At 46.6% G+C, this 21,627-nt stretch overlaps 1 protein-coding gene across 2 annotated transcripts in view; it reads right to left on the bottom strand.

Moving 5' to 3' along the window:
- Positions 1-21,627, bottom strand: part of UVRAG (UV radiation resistance associated) — a 283,852-nt gene that overhangs the window by 6,147 nt on the left and 256,078 nt on the right. For both annotated transcript variants that reach the window (XM_047752708.1, XM_047752709.1), the window contains one exon: positions 19,870-19,961. In XM_047752708.1, coding sequence (XP_047608664.1) covers positions 19,870-19,961 — 92 coding nt within the window. The remainder of the gene's footprint in view (positions 1-19,869; positions 19,962-21,627) is intronic.

Raw genomic sequence — 21,627 nt, 5'->3', positions numbered from 1 at the left:
CTTTAATTAAAAAAAGACACAAAACCAAACAAAACCCAAACATTGTACTTGTACTATGTATATACAGTTCTGTATCCTGCCGCTGGATGTTATTAAAACTTCTTGGTAAACAATTCTAACTGGCTACTCCAGTAAATGGCAGATCACAACTTCCTTAATCGTTTCCTTATTGCTGTGACTTGAGGACATTTCTAAAATTTGATTATTAAAAAACAAACTGCTGTGAGCATCTCTACAAAAACACAATGCGTACATTTTTAATAAAATAATTTTGATTTTCCTCTTTATCGGAGGGTTTCTAGAAGGAACCGTCATGACACATTTCAGTATTAGCTAAATTCTTACAAGAAAACAAGGACCATTTTACCTCTACTATGGCCTAAAAAGAGAAAGGTAGCAATTAAAAAAAGAAGGCCCGGAAGGTTTCAAGATTCCTTTTGTCTGGTTCAAGTCTGGCTTCGTAATTATTTTACCTAGACGGAGGAAGGGGTTGAAACAGACGTACAAATTATGAGACCAAGTGTTAAAGACGGTTGACAACTCACTTATCGAATGCAATCAGTGCATTATTTAAATTTGAAAAATAACCGATAGGGAATTCCTACTTAGAAACAAGCAGAGAAAACCTGAGGGTCCTGGGGAGGAGCGGGTGAAGCAGGAAACGGGGCAGCATGTCTTCATCCTCCACTCCAGCCCAGGGCCCCTGTGTTCTCAGGAACTAGATGTGGGGGCACAGAGCCTGAGGTTTAACGACTGGACCGGGTTGCCCAGGTCACTGCACACATTCTCGTCAGCTGTTTGCCTTGACTGGCTGTCTCTCCCAGCCTGGCTGAGGTCCAAACTGGAAACCTAACATCTGGGGTTTAATGCTGCAATTAAAAGGAATTTATTGAAAACCAACAACCTACAAATTTACGAGGCCATGGTTTAGCGAAACAGGGCACAGGTTGTTGAGTAACTGAACCGCATCGGGGACTGTTACGTGACTTAATAATAAGCCTTTTGCTGCAAGTTATCCCAGGATCCCCAACGACAGCATGACGACGGAGCAGCCAAGTTGCCGGGAGTTTAGAGGTCAAGGGGGTGGGTTAGCCTGGCTTACATCTGGCTTCTTGGGATCAAGATTCTTCTCTGAGGGCTCTCACTAAGGGGACCGATTTCTTTTTCATTCTGTCCTTAGTTACTGCAGGCAGTTGCCTTTTGTTATCTCTTGGGCTGCATCGGGAGACAGTGGTGGTGATGAGAAAGGACGCTCAAACTCCTGGATCTGCAACCACGAGCGAGCTAGAGCCTAAGGAGGAACTCGGTACTCAGCAGTTCAGTGACGATAGGCAGTCAGGTATCTTCTCTGTGAGCTAGTTTTCGTCTTTGTAAAACAGATCACTGGACTGTGGTAAGGATGAAATAAAACAACACACTTCAAACCCCCGCCTGGCCCAATGCCTCGTACATACACGGATGGCAAGAGTAGCTGTAATTGTGGTCGCTGTCATTATTATTTGCTTCCACGGGCTCTGGAATTCAACAGTATTAGCCTTGTTTTGCAGAACGGGAAACTGAGGTTCCAAGACATGCTAATGCCTTAGACAGAAACACAGGCTAACAGGTAGCAGAGGAGAAGACCAGAATCTAGATCTCTTTCCTTCTACTGTTTTTTCCTGTACAGTATACTGTTTATTTATTTATCTGTTGGCTGTGCCTGTGGCATGCAGAAGTTCCAGGGCCAGGGATTGAACCTGCGCCACAGCAGTGACAAAGCCAAATCCTTAACCCACTGTGCCACCAGGGAACTCCCAGAACACTGTTTAAAGCAGGAACAAATGCAGAACTCTGCCTACCACCCCGCCCACTTTTGCACATCAGGGAGCTACCCTCCAAGAGGCAGACAGGGAGTCGAGTTTGGGAGAAAGAGTACAAGGGGAGCCGGGGGGCGGGGGCAGGGGGGGGTGCTTTGAATCAAGTGGAAACCCCCAACTGCCTCTATTTACAGGAGCTAACTTCCCAGAATCCTTTGAGGTACGTTCCCATTGTACCCAAACCTCGGATGTATCATTCTTCTGCATGAATTTCGCCGTTTTTCTGTATGACTTTAGCTTTAGGGAGAGGGGATTTTTATACGAGGGAGAATTTCTCTGTTTCCCCACCTGAAACGACGAGGACCCCGCGTGGCACTTCTGGGACCATCATGTGAGCTACCTTGCCATGAAGTCAGCCTGCGAGGTGACAGAGCCAGTTCCTTCCACACCACAATCCTTGCCCTGCAAGCCCCCCACCTCCCTTTTCTGTTGGTGTGACTGCCTGAAGCTTTAGCCTTTCTTTAAAAAAAAAAAAAAAAAAAAACAGAAAAGATACAGGGAGAGAGGAAACGAGGTTAGAAAGCATTGGTCCAAAAGGTGCTCCCATCTCCACGTCTCTCATGTATATTCCACAGCCCCACGTGGAGCTCCGTCATTATAAAATAGGGGAGACAGTGAGGCAGGTCACTGCTCTGGACCCAGGTTTCCACTCCTGTAAAGTGGGTACATCCACCAAACAACAGGCATTGCTCTTAGGAATAAATGAGATCTACCAGCAAAATTCTTAGTACTTCATAAATTATTAATGACAAAATGACAGCATCCAACATTTATGAAGTGCCATGGAGTAAGTACTCTGTAAATGGCTTTATATATGGTCTCATTTAATCCTCACATCCTTGTGAAGTAGTAAGAAGATCACCCCCATTTTACAGATGAAAAAACTGAGGCACGGAGATTAGGTAACTTGCCCAAGGTCACGAGGCAACTGGCAGGGACTGCACAGAGGCGGTCGGACTCTATCGTTGTTAGTTTCCTTCTGCCTCCCCATCCCTAGGACTTGCCATCAAAATACATGGGGTCTCTGTTTCTATTTGATTTCTATTCCATTAAGTTTGCATGGATTTTTTTTTTTTCTTTTAGGACTTAGGTTGTTACAAGAATTCGGATGCATTTTAAGTATCAGTTAAGTATCTGCCAAGAAATGACGTAAATGTGGAGACTTAGGGAAAAATGAAATAAAGAAAAAAAAAAAAGGTAAAGATTTCCCATGTCAGGTGAGCTCTTGAAGCTGGGGTGAAGTTTTGTCTCTCTGAGAAGTTTCCCCCCCCCCTTGTTCAGATTCCCTCGTGCAGGTTTTATCTGCCTACAGCCAGCTTCTCACACTGTAAAGCACTGGGAAAGAGGACAATTCATGGTCTCAAATATGCGTCTTTCCCGCCTACAAAACGTTCCTCTGAGAAACATTGACTAGATCACAGCAGGTCAAAAAGCTAAATCTTGATTGTCTGGATCCTGGCCAAAATCTACAGCGACACCTCGGTGGAATAAGAATACTTAAAAAGAAGAGAGAGAGAGAAAAAAAAAAGAGAGAGGGAGAGAGAAAAAAAAAAAAACCCACCCGCACGCTTTTAAATAACATTTGATCTTCTTCTTTCTCCCCCTGGTCGCGAGCTATGACCTCATGGCAGTGGGACCTCTACACGGAGGTGTTTAAGTTGGTTTAGAGCCATTAGAAATGTTTGAAGCTCTAGGTACTTCTCTGCGCCAATAGCATGTCAACTGTGCTTAAAAAGCAATAATAGTTTCTCACCTTCTTAAAGATTACTGCTTAAAGAACGCAGAGCAACGGCGGGGCTGCACGGAGCAAAAAGCAGGTTGCCAAGGCGAAGCTGAGGCAGAATTACGTCTTTTGGCAGCTGAGAAATTATGACATAAAGTTAGTTAAAAAAAAAAAAAAAAAACCACCCAAAAATACCACCACCACCTCCATAAATTAGGCTACTATCCTTTTTCAAAATCCAGCAAAGGCTGGGATTTATCTTTCCCCCTCGGATCTCGTAGAAGCACGAGGCCTCCTTCCGGGGAAGCCAAAGGGAACAGCGAGGTCTTATCTCCCTGGAGGTAGCTGGGGTTAACAGCTTTAAGCGTGCGGTCTCTTGGCCACAGGCGAGCAATCTGGAGGCCTCTCACCGTTACCGATAAGCGAAAGGGCTTCATCTTTGCCCTGGGTGTTAACGAAAACAAGAGACAAAATAAAAATCGAAACAGTCTTGGGCCAAAGCGCTGGCTGACACCTGTGCCAATGGTCACTTGTGCCCTGGGCTCCGCGTGGAAGGGAGCCTGCCAAAGTCTGACGAAATAAAAACAGAGCGTTTCAAAAGGTACCACTGAACAAGGGAGCCTTCAGATTTTATTCAAGCTGAGCACTGATGGAAAGACGCATCTGTGACAGAGGAAGTTCCACAGGCAAAGGATAAAACAGGCAGGCTGAAGAAATCCCTTGCCCCCGGCTGGGATGGGAGGGCTTCCACGGCCCTCGAGCTGGGCCCGTGCGGACCAGAGAGGTCCTGGCCCGGGCTGTGCACAGAGGCTGAAGGGTGTCCACAGCCCAGAGAGCCCATCGGGAAGCCAGCGTGGCTTCGAGGCTGAGCAACCGGGGCTCAGTGATCCTCCAGGGAGCGAGGTCCCAGGAGCTGGCAGGTCAACCACTTCACCCGTCTGCTTGGAGAAATCGCCATGCAAATGCAGGGACTGAGTCACAGTCAGACAAGGCGACACACAGGAAGAGGACAGACGCACGTTCTGCAGAAGCAGCGAGCAACGCCGAGGAGCACAGCTGATGGCCCCCTCGGAGCATCTGGGCAGCACCTAAAACACGGGAGTGCTAGTGTTTATGCCGGAAACTGGAGAAAAAAAAAAATCCACCTTAGCCAGCAATGTCTCAGAGGCCAGCCCCAGAAAGGACTTGAGAGGGACATTAAAATCTTGGTCAGAATTTAAAAAGCAGACTTGCAGAGAGAACTCCAGCACGCTTTCGACGCCAGACGCCAGTGACAGAATCTGTGGGATTCAACCTTTGAAAGACGCCGCTAAAGTCCAACCAGCACATTTCTCCACGCTCTGCCGCGACCCGAACCATGGGGCTTTCGTTGTTTGTTATTTTAAAAGAAAAATGGATAGCTCTGCCACCATCTGCGGAGATGTTGGAGGCCTTTGGAAGAAATGCCTGAATTTCAGTCCGTTGTCATTTCGTCACTGCTTGGAGACTGCGGGACCCTGGGGACAGTGTTTGGGAATCTTATCTTTGGTCTGTATTACCCCAGGGACAGCAAAAACTGTATGCGTATTAACAAAATGTGTTAACGAATTAGTTACTCCCTCATTCAAACATATATTGAACATCTACCGGGCACAAGGCTCTGGGGATACGAGAGTGAGTGCGGAAAAAGTCATGGTTCCTACTGGTGTGGATCTTCCATCCGAGTGGGAAAGGACAGACATCTGTCACGGAATTACAGGCACCAATGTCAAATGACAACCTCTGACACCGGCTGTGTGCAGGCGAGGTCACGGGCTAAGAAGGCTTAGAACAGAACCGACTCCGAAAAGGCCGGGATTCAAAGGGCTGGTGGAACCCTTCACCAGGCGAGACACCTTCCAGGAGAAGGAGGTGCGTATGTCCAGACCCTGTGTCAAGACAGAGAACAACGGCTGAGGACTCAAAAGCTCTTCAAGAAAGAGCAGCAGGCAGAAGAGAACGAGGGAGAGGAAGACGAGGTCTAGACCTAGCAGAAGCCCAGAGGCCGTGCTAAGAATTTTTCTCTTCGTTTAAGTCATTAAAGTGTTTTAGACTTGGGGGGGTGTGTGTGTGTATGTGTGTATAGGAGGGTAGAGAGAGAGAGAAAGACTGATGGATTTGTATTTTAAAGTACATTTAAAAAAAAATCTTTTTAGGGCCACACCTGCAGCATGCGGAGGTTTCCAGGCTAGGGGTTGAATGGGAGCTGTAGCCGCTGGCCTACACCACAGCCACAGCAACGCAGGATCCGAGCTGCCTCTGCAACCTACACCACAGCTCACGGGAACGCTGGATCCTTAACCCACTGAGCAAAGCCAGGGATTGAACCTGTGTCCTCATGGATTCACTAATCAGATTCATTTCTGCTGCACCACGACAGGAACTCCTACAAGTGCATTCTGGCTGGAGCTGGAGAAGAGCCTGGAGGGGCTGCAGAGCGGATGCTGGGGGACCACAGGCTGTGCAGTAGTACAGGTGAGAGATGACGGAAGCTTGGACCAGAGTGGAAATGTACAGATCCAGACAGCTAGACGCATGCGGGGAAGTCGGCAGAGGCTGCTATGGGGGGAAGAAGAGGGCAGGCGAGGAACCAAGGATTATGCCTGGCTTCCTGGCCAGTGGTAAAGAATGGATGGAGATGCCCTTTGCTGACGATGGCGCACTGGAAGACAGAGAGGCTTACGGTGGCAGGGGTGGAAGACGAGAGAAAAAACATGGGCACGTAGAATGGGCTATGAAAACGTCCAGGAGGCAGTGTGAACGGAGGTCTGATATTAGGAGAGACCAGGGCTGAAGATGGACCCTTATGCTCCATTTCGACGTGGGCGATAATTGAAATGAGAGTTGCAGAGAGGACCCCTGGGGAGCGGGTGAAGAATAAAATCAGAGAAAGAGGATCCAGGATGAGCACTGCGGAGCCAGTTTTTTCATGATGAGGCAGGAGAAGAGGAGCCTGCTAGTGAGATGAGGAATAGTCAGAAAGGAATGAAGAGAACCAGGGGGAGGTTCCTCTTCTGATGCTCAATGATCCCTTATGCAAAACATTTTATTCTGAACAGAGTTACAAGAGAGGCTGTACCGAGCAACAGTTGAAGTAAAGCCCCTAAGACCGTTCAGCCTGGGATCAGATCTTAGCTCCCCACTGATGGCTGTGTTACTGCTACGTTATTTCGACCTCTCCGTGCCTCAGTTTCCTCGTGTGTAAGACGAGAGACGATAACGGCCCCTAATTCGCAGGGATGCTGAGAGGATTAAATGAGCGAACTGGATGATACATTCGAAATGCTTTAGAAGAGTGCCTGGTGTGCAGTAACAGTCACTTGATATTAGCTATCGTGACATGACCTATTATATACATATCTCTCTACTATCCACTAGCAGACGGATCATTGAACAAGCATCACACACAAGGATCTTTAACAGTAAAGGTGAAACACAGCTTAAACCCAAAGATCATCCTGAAGCAGCCAGCGGTCCTTTCTAATTCCACAAGCCCCTGTCCGTTTTTGATGGGCAAAGACGGAATCTCTACAGCCTTCTTGAACAGGACAGCATTTCAGACCTCGAAGGATGCGTATGTGCTGATGCTTAGCCCATGCTAAGGAGTTCCTCCCGAGAAACACGGACCTCTGAGAACAGGTTATGTAAGTGGCTTTTCTGCTAAGGCCGCCCCTCCTCTTCCCAAAGCCCAGTTCGAGTCCCGCCTTCTTTGTCAAAGCCTTCTTCAGCCACGCCGATTTAACGGGAACGCCTCGAACAATGCTTGTAGTTATACCATCCCACGGATGCTTGCTACGATCGCCTGTACTTGAACACGCATTTCACTCGACAGTGAAATCTCTGCCTAGCGGTCTGCCGGGCACTGGGAATAAAGAGGCTTATACAATAAGGTTTCTGTCATTAAGGAGTTTCTAGTAGAGAAGACAGCCAATAACCAGCCCACCGTGGCGCTCTGTATACAGCATCCGTTTTGTGGATTATAACGGGCGAGGAAGCCAGCAGCCACCTGGAGCCCTCGTCAGAGGGACTGCCTCGGATTGGCACTTGGAAGGGGAGGGGGAGTCAAGCAGACTGGGTGAGTGTATGCGGGGACGGAGGGGAGGAAGAAACGGAGGGAAAGGCGTTTAAGGCATAAGAAAATATAATATGCATGCAGTCCGACTGCGGAGCCAACCAACACTGCAAACAATGTTCGGGAGAGACCTGGTTTTCTCTTTCCTGAAATCCACTCCTCCACTTCCTGGAGTTCCCATCGTGGCTCAGCAGAAGCGAATCTGTTCAGGATCCACGAGGACGCAGGTTCGATCCCTGGCCTCGCTCAGGGGGTTAAGCATCTGGTGTTGCCACGAGCTATGGTGTAGGTCACAGACGTGGCTCGGATCCCGAGTTGCTGTGGCTGTGGTGTAGGCCAGCAATTACGGCTCCAATTCACCCCCCAGCCTGGGAACTTCCCTGTGCCGTGAGTCTGGCCAAAAAAAAAAAAACACAAGGGAAGAAGAAGAAGAAGAAACTATCCTCCACCACTTCCCAATCTAATGGGCAAGAATAGATACTGAGTGAACGTGCTCGTTTTATGAATAAGTGGATTTGATTAGTTGTACCCGAAAGGAATAATTTATGGCTTTTTCTTGGCACTGTGTTGAGAAACATCCAGTTCATGTAAAAGGGAAAAAAAGGAAAAAAAAAGAACATTACAGGGCTACTTATAACATGAAAAACAACACTGTCTAATGATGGTTACAGCAAATCTAAATGGGGAAATATTATGCAGCCATTAAAACCATGCTAAAAAGTTCGTAACGCTATTAGGCAAAGGCTTAAAAAGTGATATACAAAAACAGTATATTCAACTGGAAAGACTGGGCTTGAACACAGTAGCGACAGGGTCACGTGTTACAGGGTACTGGCCATGCAGCTCGCTGGGTTTGAGATGTAAGTATAAAATACATCCTGGATTTAGAAGGTTTAGTCTAAAAAAGGAGTGTACAATTACTACTTTTGTAATAATTTAAAGATAGTGATTACATGTCGATAAGGTACTATTTTATTGGAATTAAACAAAATATACTATTCAGATTAATTTACTTATTCCTTTTTACTTTTTTTTTTTTCCATGAGGCTGCCAGGAAATTTACGTTTCTTACATGTGTGGCTCAGACTCTATTTCAGTGCTGGTCCAGCTGATATGATCTCAGCTGTATAAGAAACACAGAAACTGACTCACTTAACTGCGGGTCCTCTCCCTGGATTAGAGGGCTATTGTTTTCCCCTCATCTGGACATTCTTATGTATTTTCCAAATTGTATCCATGGATAATTAAAAGGAATGAATAGGAAGAAATAAGGCATAAATAAAAACAGAACAGGCCCTCACTTTGGTTCAAAGACGTGGCTGCTGGAGGTGGAGAAAAGGAGCCGGGGGCGGGGCGGGGGGTACCCGAATGGCTTTCTCACTGATGGAGAGTGAGGTACAAAGGATGCTGGCCAGCTGTTCTCCATCCTGACTGGAGACAGAAAAAAGCGGAAATGGGTGTTAACCGCAGAAGGGGGCCTGTAAGTTAAATATAGGGAAGAATTTCCTGAAGCGAGGGTGTTTAAACTCTGGAATGAGTTATGGAAGAAGCCTGGTCCCCCAAGGTCTTTTAAAATACTACAGATACCCACATGCCTTGTGAGTTCCTGTCTAGAGGCAATGAGATGACTTGTCAAGGTTGCTTCTACAATAGCTGTCTTAGGGAAAATAATTCCCATAAAACTTTCTTTTTCATTTATTTTTGACCAGGCTTCACTTTTCATATTAAGGATGCCACCCTGCAAGGCCAGCCCCACCTGAAGAAGCACTTTGGAGACGCGAAAGACAACATCATTCAATCTAAATTCAAAAACCAACATCAGTTAGAACCTGGTTTTTAAGCCCCTGAGGGGTCACCTGCTAGAGTTTAGATCTGAATTCAGCATGAGCAAATGAGGGAGAGAAGGCGAGAAGACAGATTTGCTTTTAAAACGTGAAGTTTAAAAAAAAGGTTAGAGGCTTGAGGTAAAGTGGATACTGGGGGCAGGGGGAGGGAGTGGGACGGACTGGGAGTCTGGGGTTAGTAGACGCAAACTACTGCCTTTGGAGTGGATAAGCAATGAGATCCTGCTGCATACAGAGGGAACTCTATACCTAGTCCCTTGCGATGGAGCATGACGGAGGATAATGTGAGAAAAAGGATACAAAAGCTGGGTCACTTTGCTGGACAGTAGAAATTGACAGAACACAACAAATTGACTATAATGGAAAAAATAAAAATAAGAAAAAATAAAGCGGATACTACCTCATTTTCACAGGTGAATGGTTTGGCTTAAAAGCTGAATTATTATACGGCTATCCTCTGATTTTAAAGAAAGATTGGCTCACTTGCTCTCAATTCTCATTATTCTCAATTTACTGAAAAAAAAAAAAACCAACAACTCGCTTTCTTAAAATGAGTCAAAGTTCTTAGCTACTTTCTTTCCCATTCATTCATTCAATCATTCAGAAAAGCTGTTGAGCTTGATTCCATTTATACCAAGGAACGGAGAACCAGATCAGAAACAGCACCGGAAACATCACCTAGAGATTTTGCTACTGACATGACATGACCTTACATAGAGCCACTGGTAACTTCTCCCAAAGTCACATCATTAAATGCCGGAAGGACTCAGGAGACATATTCCAGCAGCTGCAGAAAAGCCAAGGATGATACTTCTCAGTGCTGAGGTCACTGAAACTGATGCAGTCTCTACACAAATGGCACGCCTGGTCCTGCATCAAGTCAGTCCGTCTGAGGCTGAGCTCCACCCTGTGACCGGCTGTCCACTGAAGCTGGGGCTCAGGCTCTACGTCCCACATGACGGCAAGACTGAATCATGCATGGGAATATTTTTGCAAGACATGGTCTTCAAAATATTTAATTTGTCTTATCTACTCATTCAGAACATAAACTAAACAACTGTCGACTAAGCCAAGGCAGGGCAGATCTTACACTTTTGAGTTTTCTTTTGTCTCTTGAACAGTGCTATGTGCAGAGGAGACACTTAATGAATTGCTAAATGCATGAATAATACTTGATAATATTTTGTACAGTCCTTTTTAGTTTATAAACCACAAATGAGACATTATCTCATGTGCTCCATACAGCTATGCTTGGGAAATAGGGCTGGGGCTATTCACTCCGTTTAAAAAACTGATACACAAAAACAATTTATGAAAAATTAAATGACAGAGCTGAAGTTGGAGCCTATGTTTTCTGATTCCCAAACCCAGTGCTCTTTTCACTGTACTGTGGTGCTTTCTAGTCAGTAAAAGAGAAACTTAGAATTGGAGTTCCCTGGTGACCTAGTGGTTAAAGATCTGGCATTGTCACTGCAGTGGCTTGGGTCACTGCTGTGGTGTGGGTTCAGTCCCTAGGCTAGGAATGTCCACATGCTGTGGGCATGGCCAAAAAAAAAGAAAAAACAAATAAACAAACAAACAAACCCATAAAGTAAGACAGGTGGTTTTAAAATCCTGCTTTTATCATGTTTTATTCTAAAAAAGAACATGAAATTCAAGGCAGACAAACATTATGGGCAACAAACATTTGAAGCCAACTCAGGTGCTTCCCTCAGTTTGCTTGTTTCTTAACCAGTGAAGCTAAACCATGTAATTGCTTTTGCTTCTTTTGGTCAAAGCTCTTAAATCCTTCACAAAGTTTTATGACTCTCTGAGGCCAATAGGATAAAATAAGCGACAAAGAATGTTTTCACCAGAACTGCTGGCTCTGGTTTTGCAGGGTATTTTTCTGGTACCCTGGATTTGACGTTGGTGGGTTTCCTTGGGAAAGGTAGCCGGTGTTAGGAATTCAGTGACAAGGGGCTGTGGAAGGGCGGAGAAGGAAAGGAACGACCGTCAACTCATAAGGAGCAGCCCGGTACGAGAACAAGAACGTGGAACGAGGCATCAGATGATCTGGGTTTCTGGCCCCAGATCTAGTCACTCATCATCACGTGACCATGGCAAGTCTATCACGTGATTTCCGAGTCTCAGTTTTCGGATCTGTAAAAGAGTGATCATCATCCTTGCCCGCCTCCTTCACAGAGTCATTTTAAGTTCAAATAAAAACATGGAAAATTTTGCAAATGAGTGACTTTGATTTTTCGTAACCTTTTGCTTTTTAGGGCCAAACCCGAGGCACATGGAAGTTCCCAGACTAGAGGCTGAATCAGAGCTGTAGCTGCTGGTCTACACCACAGCCACAGCAACCTGGGATCCAAGCCGCATCTGTGACCCACACCACAGCTCACGGCAACGCCGGATCCTTAACCCACAGAGCAAGGCCAGGGATCAAACCTATATCCTCATGGTTCCTAGTCAGGTTTGTTACTGCTGAGCTAAAGCGGGAACTCCCTATTTTTTGTCACTTCTCATGACAGGTGAGAGTTACCTAAGAAGATAAATACCAAAAAAGGCAGGTGAGCAAACAGATTTGTAGGGTACTTATCTTTAAGGCTTCAGAAGGGTCATACAAAGGACGTGGGGAAAGTGGGAGGGAGAGGGTATTTTGAACCACGAATGTACAAGGCAGCGGGAGCAGTTATGACAAAACGTGACTAAGAATCCTATCCTATACCTCTTTGTAAGGAGATGCCTGCAGATTTAAAGGAAAAACAAAACACCTGTAATAAAGAGTAGATTGAATTCCCAAAAGAGATAACAGCCACGATTCCTTTATCCATGACATATTTATAATAATACCTACCATTTATTAACTACTACTGCATGCCAGGAAGTATGCCAAGCATTTTCATGTATAATCTTTCTAGCAATGCTATAGGTAGGCCCCATTATCTCCATCTGACAGATAAATTTAAGCCGACAGCTTAAACTTGCCTGAAGTCACAGAGACAGGAAGTGGCAGAGCTGATATTCAAACCCAGGGTATTCCCATGCTCTTTGCGACTGGGCAGCTGCTTCCCACTCTGGCCTATACCTCTGTCTCCATGAGCTTGACTCCTTTGTTGTGCTCTGGGTCCCCAAACATGCCATCTCTCTAGTGAAGGCTCACCCGGGTCTCACCCACACCCCTCACACCCAGAAGGACATGACATCCTACGAATGTTCCAGATAACCTGTCTGCCTTTCTTGTAGTACTTGATACTTTCTGCTGCTGATTAATATTGTTCCTATTGCCTCAATGCAAGTTCAAGTTCCTCCATGAATAGGACAGAAGGCTGGTTCGTTCTCTCACTTGCTCAGCCCACAGCGAACACCTCCTTCCCCGGGGCCAGGCTGGGACCACAGGATGAGCGAGACACAGCCCCAGCCCCAAGTTGCTCCAGAGCCTAGGGGGTGGGAACCGTGGGGAAGGGAGGCTGCGCTTCTGGGGGAGGACGCGTTTATCTGGGCATCTGCCCCTGGGCCTGCTGAGTGGGTCGGTGAATGAGGTGGGATGTGAGCTGGAAGGAAGAGCAACGCTTGCAGAGGGCAGAGGCCAAAGCAGGCGATTCTCGGCGGTAGGAACTTGTCTGAGCAAACAACTGAGGTCAGAGCCGAGCAGGGCATGTCTGGGGTCGAGCGGGGGTGAGAGACGGTGGAGACACATCACTGAGGCGCTGGCCCAGGCCCTGGATGCTGGGCAGCATCGCACAGCCCGATCCCAGCCAGCACAGCACATAAATGCTTCCGCTCGGTTCTCGACTTATCGTCTCGCTGGCAGCCGTCACGCGGCGGCTCGCCGAGCATTCTTCCCTGCTCGTGATTCAGCGCGAGCATCAGCCGTGCACGCGCATGGCACCTAGAATCCGGGACCACTCTGAAGCTGGTCGTAAAAGAAAGAAAAATGGGAGGTTTAAGAGGCATGCCGGTGGCTTTTAACCAAAGTCTTCAGGAATATAACCTCTGAGCTGAGATTCTGCTTTTCAAAACTGTGCTGCTTGGCAGTTACAACCCGGTTAGTGACCAGAGGATGAGAAAACGAAGACCCTTTTTGGAAAGGGCTGGCGTAAAGGGCTCAGGGCTGTGCCCCGGGTGGCTGTGTTTGTGAGGAAGAGGAGTGGTTTCAGGATTCATCAGGGAGATGCTTCTGATTTTAGATAAGAGTTTCGTAACATGAAAGAAAAACATCACTTCGTTAGAGGAATTCTGACCACATTGTCTTTTTTTTTTTTTTTCCAAAAACAAAGCCAAACAAGCTGTCACATCACTTGGAAGCTTACCATAAGGAGGAATTCAGTGTCTGCACTGATCTTCAGCCAGTTTGAAATCCTTGACACTGAAAGAACAGACGGCAATCTATTTCTGCAGGGACCAATCTGAGAATGGTAACAAGCACACTTAGAGGGAAGTGTTTCCTTTTTCAAAAGATGTAAGAGGCTCCCTTAGGAGCCTGCGTTTTTTTACCCTTTGCCCTGAGGAGCTCAGGCTTGGGAGTAATTCCTCAGCCCGGGGCTGCTCTCTCAATTCTCAGGTTTCCTCTGAGGCTGGGAGTATTTGTTCCAGCGTTGTTTAGATTTGGAACCTCCAGCCTGGCTTCCCGCGGCGGCGGCCTTTACTCGGATCATGATGCAGCCTGCGTTGCGCAGTACTCTGCATCTAGCTCAGCAGCCCAGTTTTCTCTGCATCTAGCTCAGCAGCCCAGTTTTCATCACAGCACTGGAATGACATGGTACCTCCTATGCATTCAATGCCCATGTGCTTGCATGGCTGGCAGAGAGGGGCGCACAGACGCACGAATCTGGGGGCTGATGGATTCACTACATTGGCGAGAGGAGACCTGGACTCTAGTCTTAGATATTTTTTTGCTTTTTAGGGCTGCACCCTCGGCATATGGAAGTTTCCAGGCTAGGGGTTGAATCTGAGCTGTAGCCACTGACCTACACCACAGCCACAGCAACACGGATCTGAGCTGCATCTGTGACCTACACCACAGCTCAAGGCAATGCCGGATCCTTAGCCTACTGAGCAAGGGCAGGGATCGAACCTGTGTCCTCATGGATCCTAGCCGGATTCCTTTCCTCTGTGCCACAAAAGGAACTCCCTGGACTCTAGTCTTATTGCCATAAGCTCACGGGTCACCCGTGCCTGGAAAGTCATTTAATTTATCTATGCCTCTGGAAGGAGAGTAGCTGGAGATGACCACTGTAGGAGGGGAAGCACAGTCAGGCTCCAATGAGGAAGCATTTCCTTGTAAGCACTTTGGGTAAACTGTCTCAAGAGATCTAGAAAAAAGGGGATCTAATCTCTGACGTTTCAGTAATTTGATGTGATTTTGTTTCTCATTTTAAAGATTGACTTTTCCCTCCTCATGTTGTATTTGCAGTTTTATAGTCTTTTTTTTTTTTGCCATTTCTTGGGCCGCTGCCGCGGTATACGGAAGTTCCCAGGCTAGGGGTCCAATCGGAGCCGTAGCCACCAGCCTACGCCAGAGCCACAGCAACGCAGGATCTGAGCCATGTCTGCGACCTACACCACAGCTCACAGCAAGGCCAGATCCTTAACCCACTGAACAAGGTCAGGGATCGAACCCGCAACCTCTTGGTTTCTAGTCGGATTCGTTAACCACTGAGCCACAATGGGAACTCCTATAGTCTTTTTCTTGAAAAGGCTTTCCAAACTGCATCAGCTCGAAGTACCACAAAACCCAAATGCTCTCTCTTCCTATAATGAATTTGCCCTCTAGTCAAGGTGGTCTATTCTTTGCCCACAAAAATCTCTGTGGTGCCCTCTCTAAAACTGCCCCCTCTGTGTGAGGGGAAGGATGCAGATGGTGGCAGGAGAGAAGGACGAGGGAGGGGGCATCCTGGACAGAAGGACAGTTCATGCGCCAACTCTGAGACAGGAAAGAACTTGTTGGGGGCCAGGTAGCAAAGAGCCTGGATTTGGCTCCAGGCACTGAAGCTTGGCGGGGAGTCGGATACAGCTGTAACTTAAAAGGATCCGCCCGGCAACTGCGGAAATGAACAGAGGTGGGGCAAGAGTAACATCAGGGAGCCAGCATGGACGAGTGCAGTGTCTGGGTGAGAGACTGCAGGGCTGGGGCAGGCTGGAAGCAGTGGAGATGGCGGGAAGTGGTCGGATCTGATGGATGCTTGGCGGGTGGAGAGGGCATGGTTTGCTGATGAGCCAGACAGGTTCTGGGACAAGGGACGAAAGAAGATGATCGAGGATGAGCCTCTGGTTTGGGTCAAGAGAGTGTCACTGTGGAGCCCGGGGGAAGGACAGCGTTAGATGCAGAGGCTCAGGTGCCTGAGACACCCCGAGGGGAGGTGGCAGGCAGGTCTGTGGCTACACCGAGTTTGCAGGAGAGGCTTACGCTGCGAATAGAACATGGGGAGCCAGAAGCAGAGAGACGGTTTTCAAAACAGGGGCAGGGGATGAGCTCACATGAGAAGAAAGCAGAGACAAAGAGAGGCCTCACATGGGGCCACCGAGAACTCCATGTCGAAGGGTCAAGAAGACTCTGAAAAACAGCAGAAATAGAGCAGCGGAAAGGAGGAAAACCAGGGGAGGGCAGAACTGTGGGAACCAAGAGGGGGACTGTTTCATGACGGCAGGAATGGCCAGGAAGGCCCTAGGTCCCTAAATGCAAACTAGGAGCAGGACAGAAATGTGACCTCTGGGTCTGGCGGCACAGAGTTCCAGGCACCTACCTAGAGAAGAGGAATCTTCGGAGACTGAGAGACCTGGAGTGACTTAATGAGGAACTGGGAAAATAGAACACCACCAGACCCACAACCCTCACAATTAAATCAGCAGCTGAAAACCTCCACTTTCCCCCTCAACAAATGAACGCTACGTTTTTCAGACGTTCAACGTACGGCAACAGATAATTCCTACTTTACATAATTGTCTCAGAGAATACAAAAGAAGACAGAACCTTGATTTATTTTGTGAGGCTCTCATAACCTTGTTACCAAAATCAGACAAGGATTATTATCGGAGAAAGAAAAATCGTAAGCTAGCCTCATCTCAGTGCACAGAGGCAGATATTCTAAAAATATTAGCAAATCCAATCCAATAATACGCACAAAAATAATACATCCCTACCAAGCAGAACATATCCTAGGAGGCAAAGATGGTTTAAAATCAGAAAAGGTATTAATAGTTAATAACACAGTAAAGAAGAATAAAGAGTATTATCTACACAAACATAATAAGCATTTCATATAATTCAAAATATATCCATTCGTGACTTAAAAAAAAACCTTCTTAGTGAGCTGGGAATAGAAAGGCACGTTCTTTTGCTAACAATACCTTATCCAAACATGCAATAAATGTGGTAACTAAGGAAAAGAAGCATTTGCTTTAAAGTCAGGAATAAGACCAGGATATCCACCATTGCAGGTCCTCTTCCATAATAAAACGTAAGACAAGAGAAAGCAATAAAAGTTGTAAAAATAGGAAAAAACACCATCATTCACGAAAAAAATGTATACACAGAAAATCCAAGAGACTCCAAGATAAACCATCGCAATGAACGCTAGCAAGTGCGCCGGATACAGTTTCAAAACACAAAAATCAGTGATATTCTTGTACCCTAGCCACAAAAAAGCTGGACGTTGTCGTAAAAAATTTATAACAGCAACCAAAACGGTAGGACGAAGTACCTGCTAAAAGATGTGTAAGACCTTTACGAAGAAAACTTTAAAACGTCACTGAGGTGTGTTCAAGAAACAGAGAGAAAACACAGAGAGAGACAGCACGTTCACAGCGAGGAAGACCCACTACCACAAAGCTGTCACGTTCCCCAAATACAATTCATGAGTCAAGAAGAGGCAGAAGAGTTTTGAAGAGGGCCCGTAACTAGGAGGCTCTGCCGACCACGAATCCAGGAAGTTGGGCAGCTCCTCCTTTTCCTTGGCTGTGAAGGAGCCTGGTTTAGGAGCAGCGCTCCCGGCCGCTCCATCCTCCCACTCGCCTGCTCTTAGAGGAAGCGGGCCTTTTCCGATCGGCGAATTTAGAGGGAAGAATAAAACCTGGGTATCCTTGGCTTAGCCCCACCTGGGTTCCTGCAGGAGTCAACTGCCGGCTCTCTGCCGCACAGTTAAGGGCCTGCCTCTGTGGCGAGAGCCTGGAGTTCTCCGCTTCCCATCGTGACTGCAAGAGTAAGTTTCACCTTGAGTGATGTCTTTGCGAGCCCTTTCATGTGGATCTAAAGCTGCATTTTCCAAGTGGCTTTATCAGTAATAATGTTGACATTTTGATTTCTATTCGTCTGTCTCTCCAAAGGTTCCAATGTCAGGAAGGAGAGAGAGGCTCAACCCTCAACAAGACAAAGAAATTATACATGACACTAATTAAAAATGTGGTCCTAGCCTGCAGACAGACAATAAAATAATGAAGCAGAATAGGGAGCCTGGAAACAGATCCATGTATGTAGGGGAACTTGATATTTGAAAGAGGCAGCAGTGTCAACAGTGGTTAAAGCGATTCTTCAATATATGATGCCGGGACAGTTTGCTGTCTGCACTGAGCAAGATTCACTCAGCTGATTAGTCAGGTAATGTTGTGAGGTGCCTCCTTTATTATTTTAGGTTCTGTACCACTCGTGGGATAAAACCTTTCATGAATTATATACCTTGATTCCAACTAGATCACAATCCCCCTCAAGTATAAGGTTTGAGCCTCATACTTCTTTACCTCTAGAACACCTGCCGTGGAACTTTGCACCAACAATGTTAAACACATGCCTGTTAGTTCACTTTTTTCATTTTTTTTTTGGGGGGGGGGTCTTTTTAGGGCAGCACCCACAGCATATGGAAGTTCCAGGGATAGGGATGGAATTGAAGCTGTGGCTGCTGGTCTACACCACAGCCATGGCAACGTGGGATCCTCAACCCACTGAGCGAGGTCAGGGGTCAAACCTGCATCCTCGTGGATACTAGTTGGGTTCCTACCCCACTGAGCCACCACAGGGCCTCCTACTAATTCATTTTTCATTACTACTACTACAACTATTTTACATTAAAACGCAACTCCTAGCCCTCATTCCTCAGAGCACACAGTCCCTATTATCACTCATTTTTATAACTATCTTGATATTCTGAGTAGAATTCTTTCAACAATTGTGCATTTGCTTAACAGGAGTCCTATTGAAAATCAGACATCCAGAATGTGCATTCTGAAGATCACGAGACAAAACCAAAAAAAAAGCTAAAGTAAAGGTAAATCAGAGATGTCACTTTCTTATTCTCAAGGCCTATTTTTATGACATTAAAGAAAATGAAACTATTCTTGTACTTTCCTGCCCACAGATAATTCTTTCATCTCCCATCTCATTTTATCCTCACCACGCACTGGTGAGATGAGCAGGGCAGGGATTACGGATGAGGAAATTACGTTTCAGAGAGGCAGGACCTTAAATTCACACGGCAAATGAGAAAAAGACCTGGATCAGAAGCCGGGGCTCTTTAGAAGAAACCACGCTGTCCCCAGATGCCTGACTCCAGAGGCCTGATGTGAATTTGCAGGATTTTTTAGTTATTGCCCATCATCCAAGGGTTAGAATGACTCAATGACTACAGCCAACAGCTTTCCATTTATTAAGAAGTCAAGGGAATCGTCTAATGTCTTCTTTGCATCAGACTTTCCCCTCTCCCCTTTTCTCTCTCTCTCCTTTTTGGCCACCCCCCGTGGCACATGGAAGTTCCTGGGCAAGGGATCGAATCTGAGCCGGAGCTGCAGCAATGCCAGTCCCTTAACCCACACACCGGACTGGGGATGGACCTGGTACCTCCGCAGAGACAAGCCAGGTCACTAACCCACCGTGCACAGCTGCAACGTCTCTCCTCTTTTCAGAGGGTCGTGTCCCTCCTGACAAAGGTCATGCGCCCTCAGGGGACAAGAGGCATTGACGTCACATGTGTGAAACATCCTAGCATGTGTGTGTCTCCCGGTCTCAGACGAGATCCCGACAGCCCGACCCATTCCTTGTCTGCTTTCCTCCCTTAACTCTCACGGCCACGGGTCCCGATGCCATTCCATCCTGTCTGTTTGGAAAAGTCCCGGGGGCTCGACGTCCCTTTCACGAATCCCATGGCTGTCCCCCAGTCTTGGCCTCAGCCACGCACTCAAGGATGCCCTGCCCAGCCACCCTCCCAAGTCCAAACGACACCCCAGATGGGAGCTTAGACCGGCACCACGACGCTGGCTGCCTTTCCTTTTCTTCAGACACCTCATCACAGACGAAAACGCGGATGGCAGGTGTCAGGCAGTGTCTCAGGATTATCAGCCACACCACAGTTTCTGGGCGTCAGGGAGAAAGGAACTTACCACCTGACCATCAGTCCGTGCTCCATGAAGTTTTTCAGGTTAGGGAGGGTTTGCCTCAAGTCTGGCGTGCCGAGTCCATGCTGATATCTTAGCTGTAAAGGAGGGAAAACAGAATTAAAAGAAATTTTGGCAGAGACTATGCTCCCGAAACACGAGCCACTAAACAAGTCTTTTTTCTTTTTTTTCCTTGGCTCTTAAACACTGAAAGAGGAAATGCGTGAACGTATGACCCCGCCATCATCAACCACTCCTTTCAGGTGGTGGTTAAAGGCAGTCTCGTTCCCTGCTCCCTTGTCCCGAGAGCTGGAGACCAAGAAGGACCACCTTGGGATCGTGTATTTCGAAGACCCCTGTGAGGGTTTGCTAACATGAACTCCAGGGACAGGTGCCATAAACCCAGTACCCGCTTTTAGCCACTGGAGGCTGGTGTTACCCACTCGGACACATTTGGCCCTTTTCTCCCAGCATCTTCCCTTTGCATAATCAAGACTAAGGGTCCTGCTGCATCCGTCTCCGATCCCCAAGCATCTGACCCAGTGCCAGGGCTCAGTCAATGCTCATTAAATAAACGGGAAGTCACCTGCTTTCTGTTATTTCTCTTGTGCCTCTAACTTTTCTCTCTGTCGAGAACCAGAACACAGGGCTGCAGAGCTACCAGGCAGAAACTATGGCTCGTGGGGCAAATCCGCTCTTCCCTTCACGTATTTCCGCTAGAGGCTGCTTTTCTACAATCAAGTGTCCTTCTGTGTACCTTGGGTAACCTGCTAAAGGGTTTTCATCTGTCTGTCCTGCCTCCTCTCACTGTGTCTCTGAAGACCATTTGCTTCCTTAACGAGCCCTAACAGAGACCCGAGGTGAGGGTATTTGCGTGTTTATCCACACGCTTGCAATATCAAATATACGGTAATATACAACGCAGCCCCAAAACAATGTCTTTTTCAAATGAAGACATTTGAAATGACATAATAAACATGAAAAGAAAGTACTCTGTAAATTGCAAACTGGTGGACAAAAGTGGTGCAGTCAAACGTGTTAAATATTTTTCTCTTTTAAAAAATAAAACCACTACCAACACAAAATCAAAGTCGGTTTTCTTTTGTTCCTATCTAGTATTCAACTGACTTTTCACTTAAGTGGGAGGGAGTGGCCTTTAACAGAGGAAAAGTCCACTCTCTCTCTACTGAACTTTTAAAGAAACCCCCCCCCCGACCCCCAAACCTGACCAGGTCTCTTGAGTGGTCTGAATACACACAAAAAATAAGGAGGCAGAATCACAGAATGTTAACGCTAAAAGGTATCCTGAATATACTTCGACCAGTCATGTCTTTGGGAAAACTGAAGCTCAGAGAGGGGAAAGAAATTCCCAGGGCTGTATGTTTCAATGGCAAGGGTATCATTAGCCAGAGCCTCCTTTTCACAACCACGCTACTCCATCAGCTACCCCCAAGTCTGAGAGGAAAATTGGTTAAAAAAAAAAAAAAACAACCTTGAGAAGACAAAGAGAAAACATTCTTTTCTTTTTCCAAAGCTAGCTTGGTGACCTAAATCACCTCCTGAGATTTGCTGACCTTGAATTATAAGGTCTCCTCCATATTAAATGACATCATTTCTTATATTAATGGAAAAGCATTTTTTCCATACATTGATAAAAGCAAAATGGCTGACATCCCAATATGACATTCCTGAATTCGCTGTTTCAATAAAAAAGCGAAATTGTTTACACATGGCATGGAAATTTCACCTGTGATTCATACTGAA

Source organism: Phacochoerus africanus, chromosome 11 (assembly GCF_016906955.1).
Source record: "Phacochoerus africanus isolate WHEZ1 chromosome 11, ROS_Pafr_v1, whole genome shotgun sequence".
Taxonomy (NCBI): domain Eukaryota; kingdom Metazoa; phylum Chordata; class Mammalia; order Artiodactyla; family Suidae; genus Phacochoerus; species Phacochoerus africanus.
Note: the sequence above shows the minus strand (reverse complement) of the source record. Positions and strands in the feature narration are given on the sequence as shown.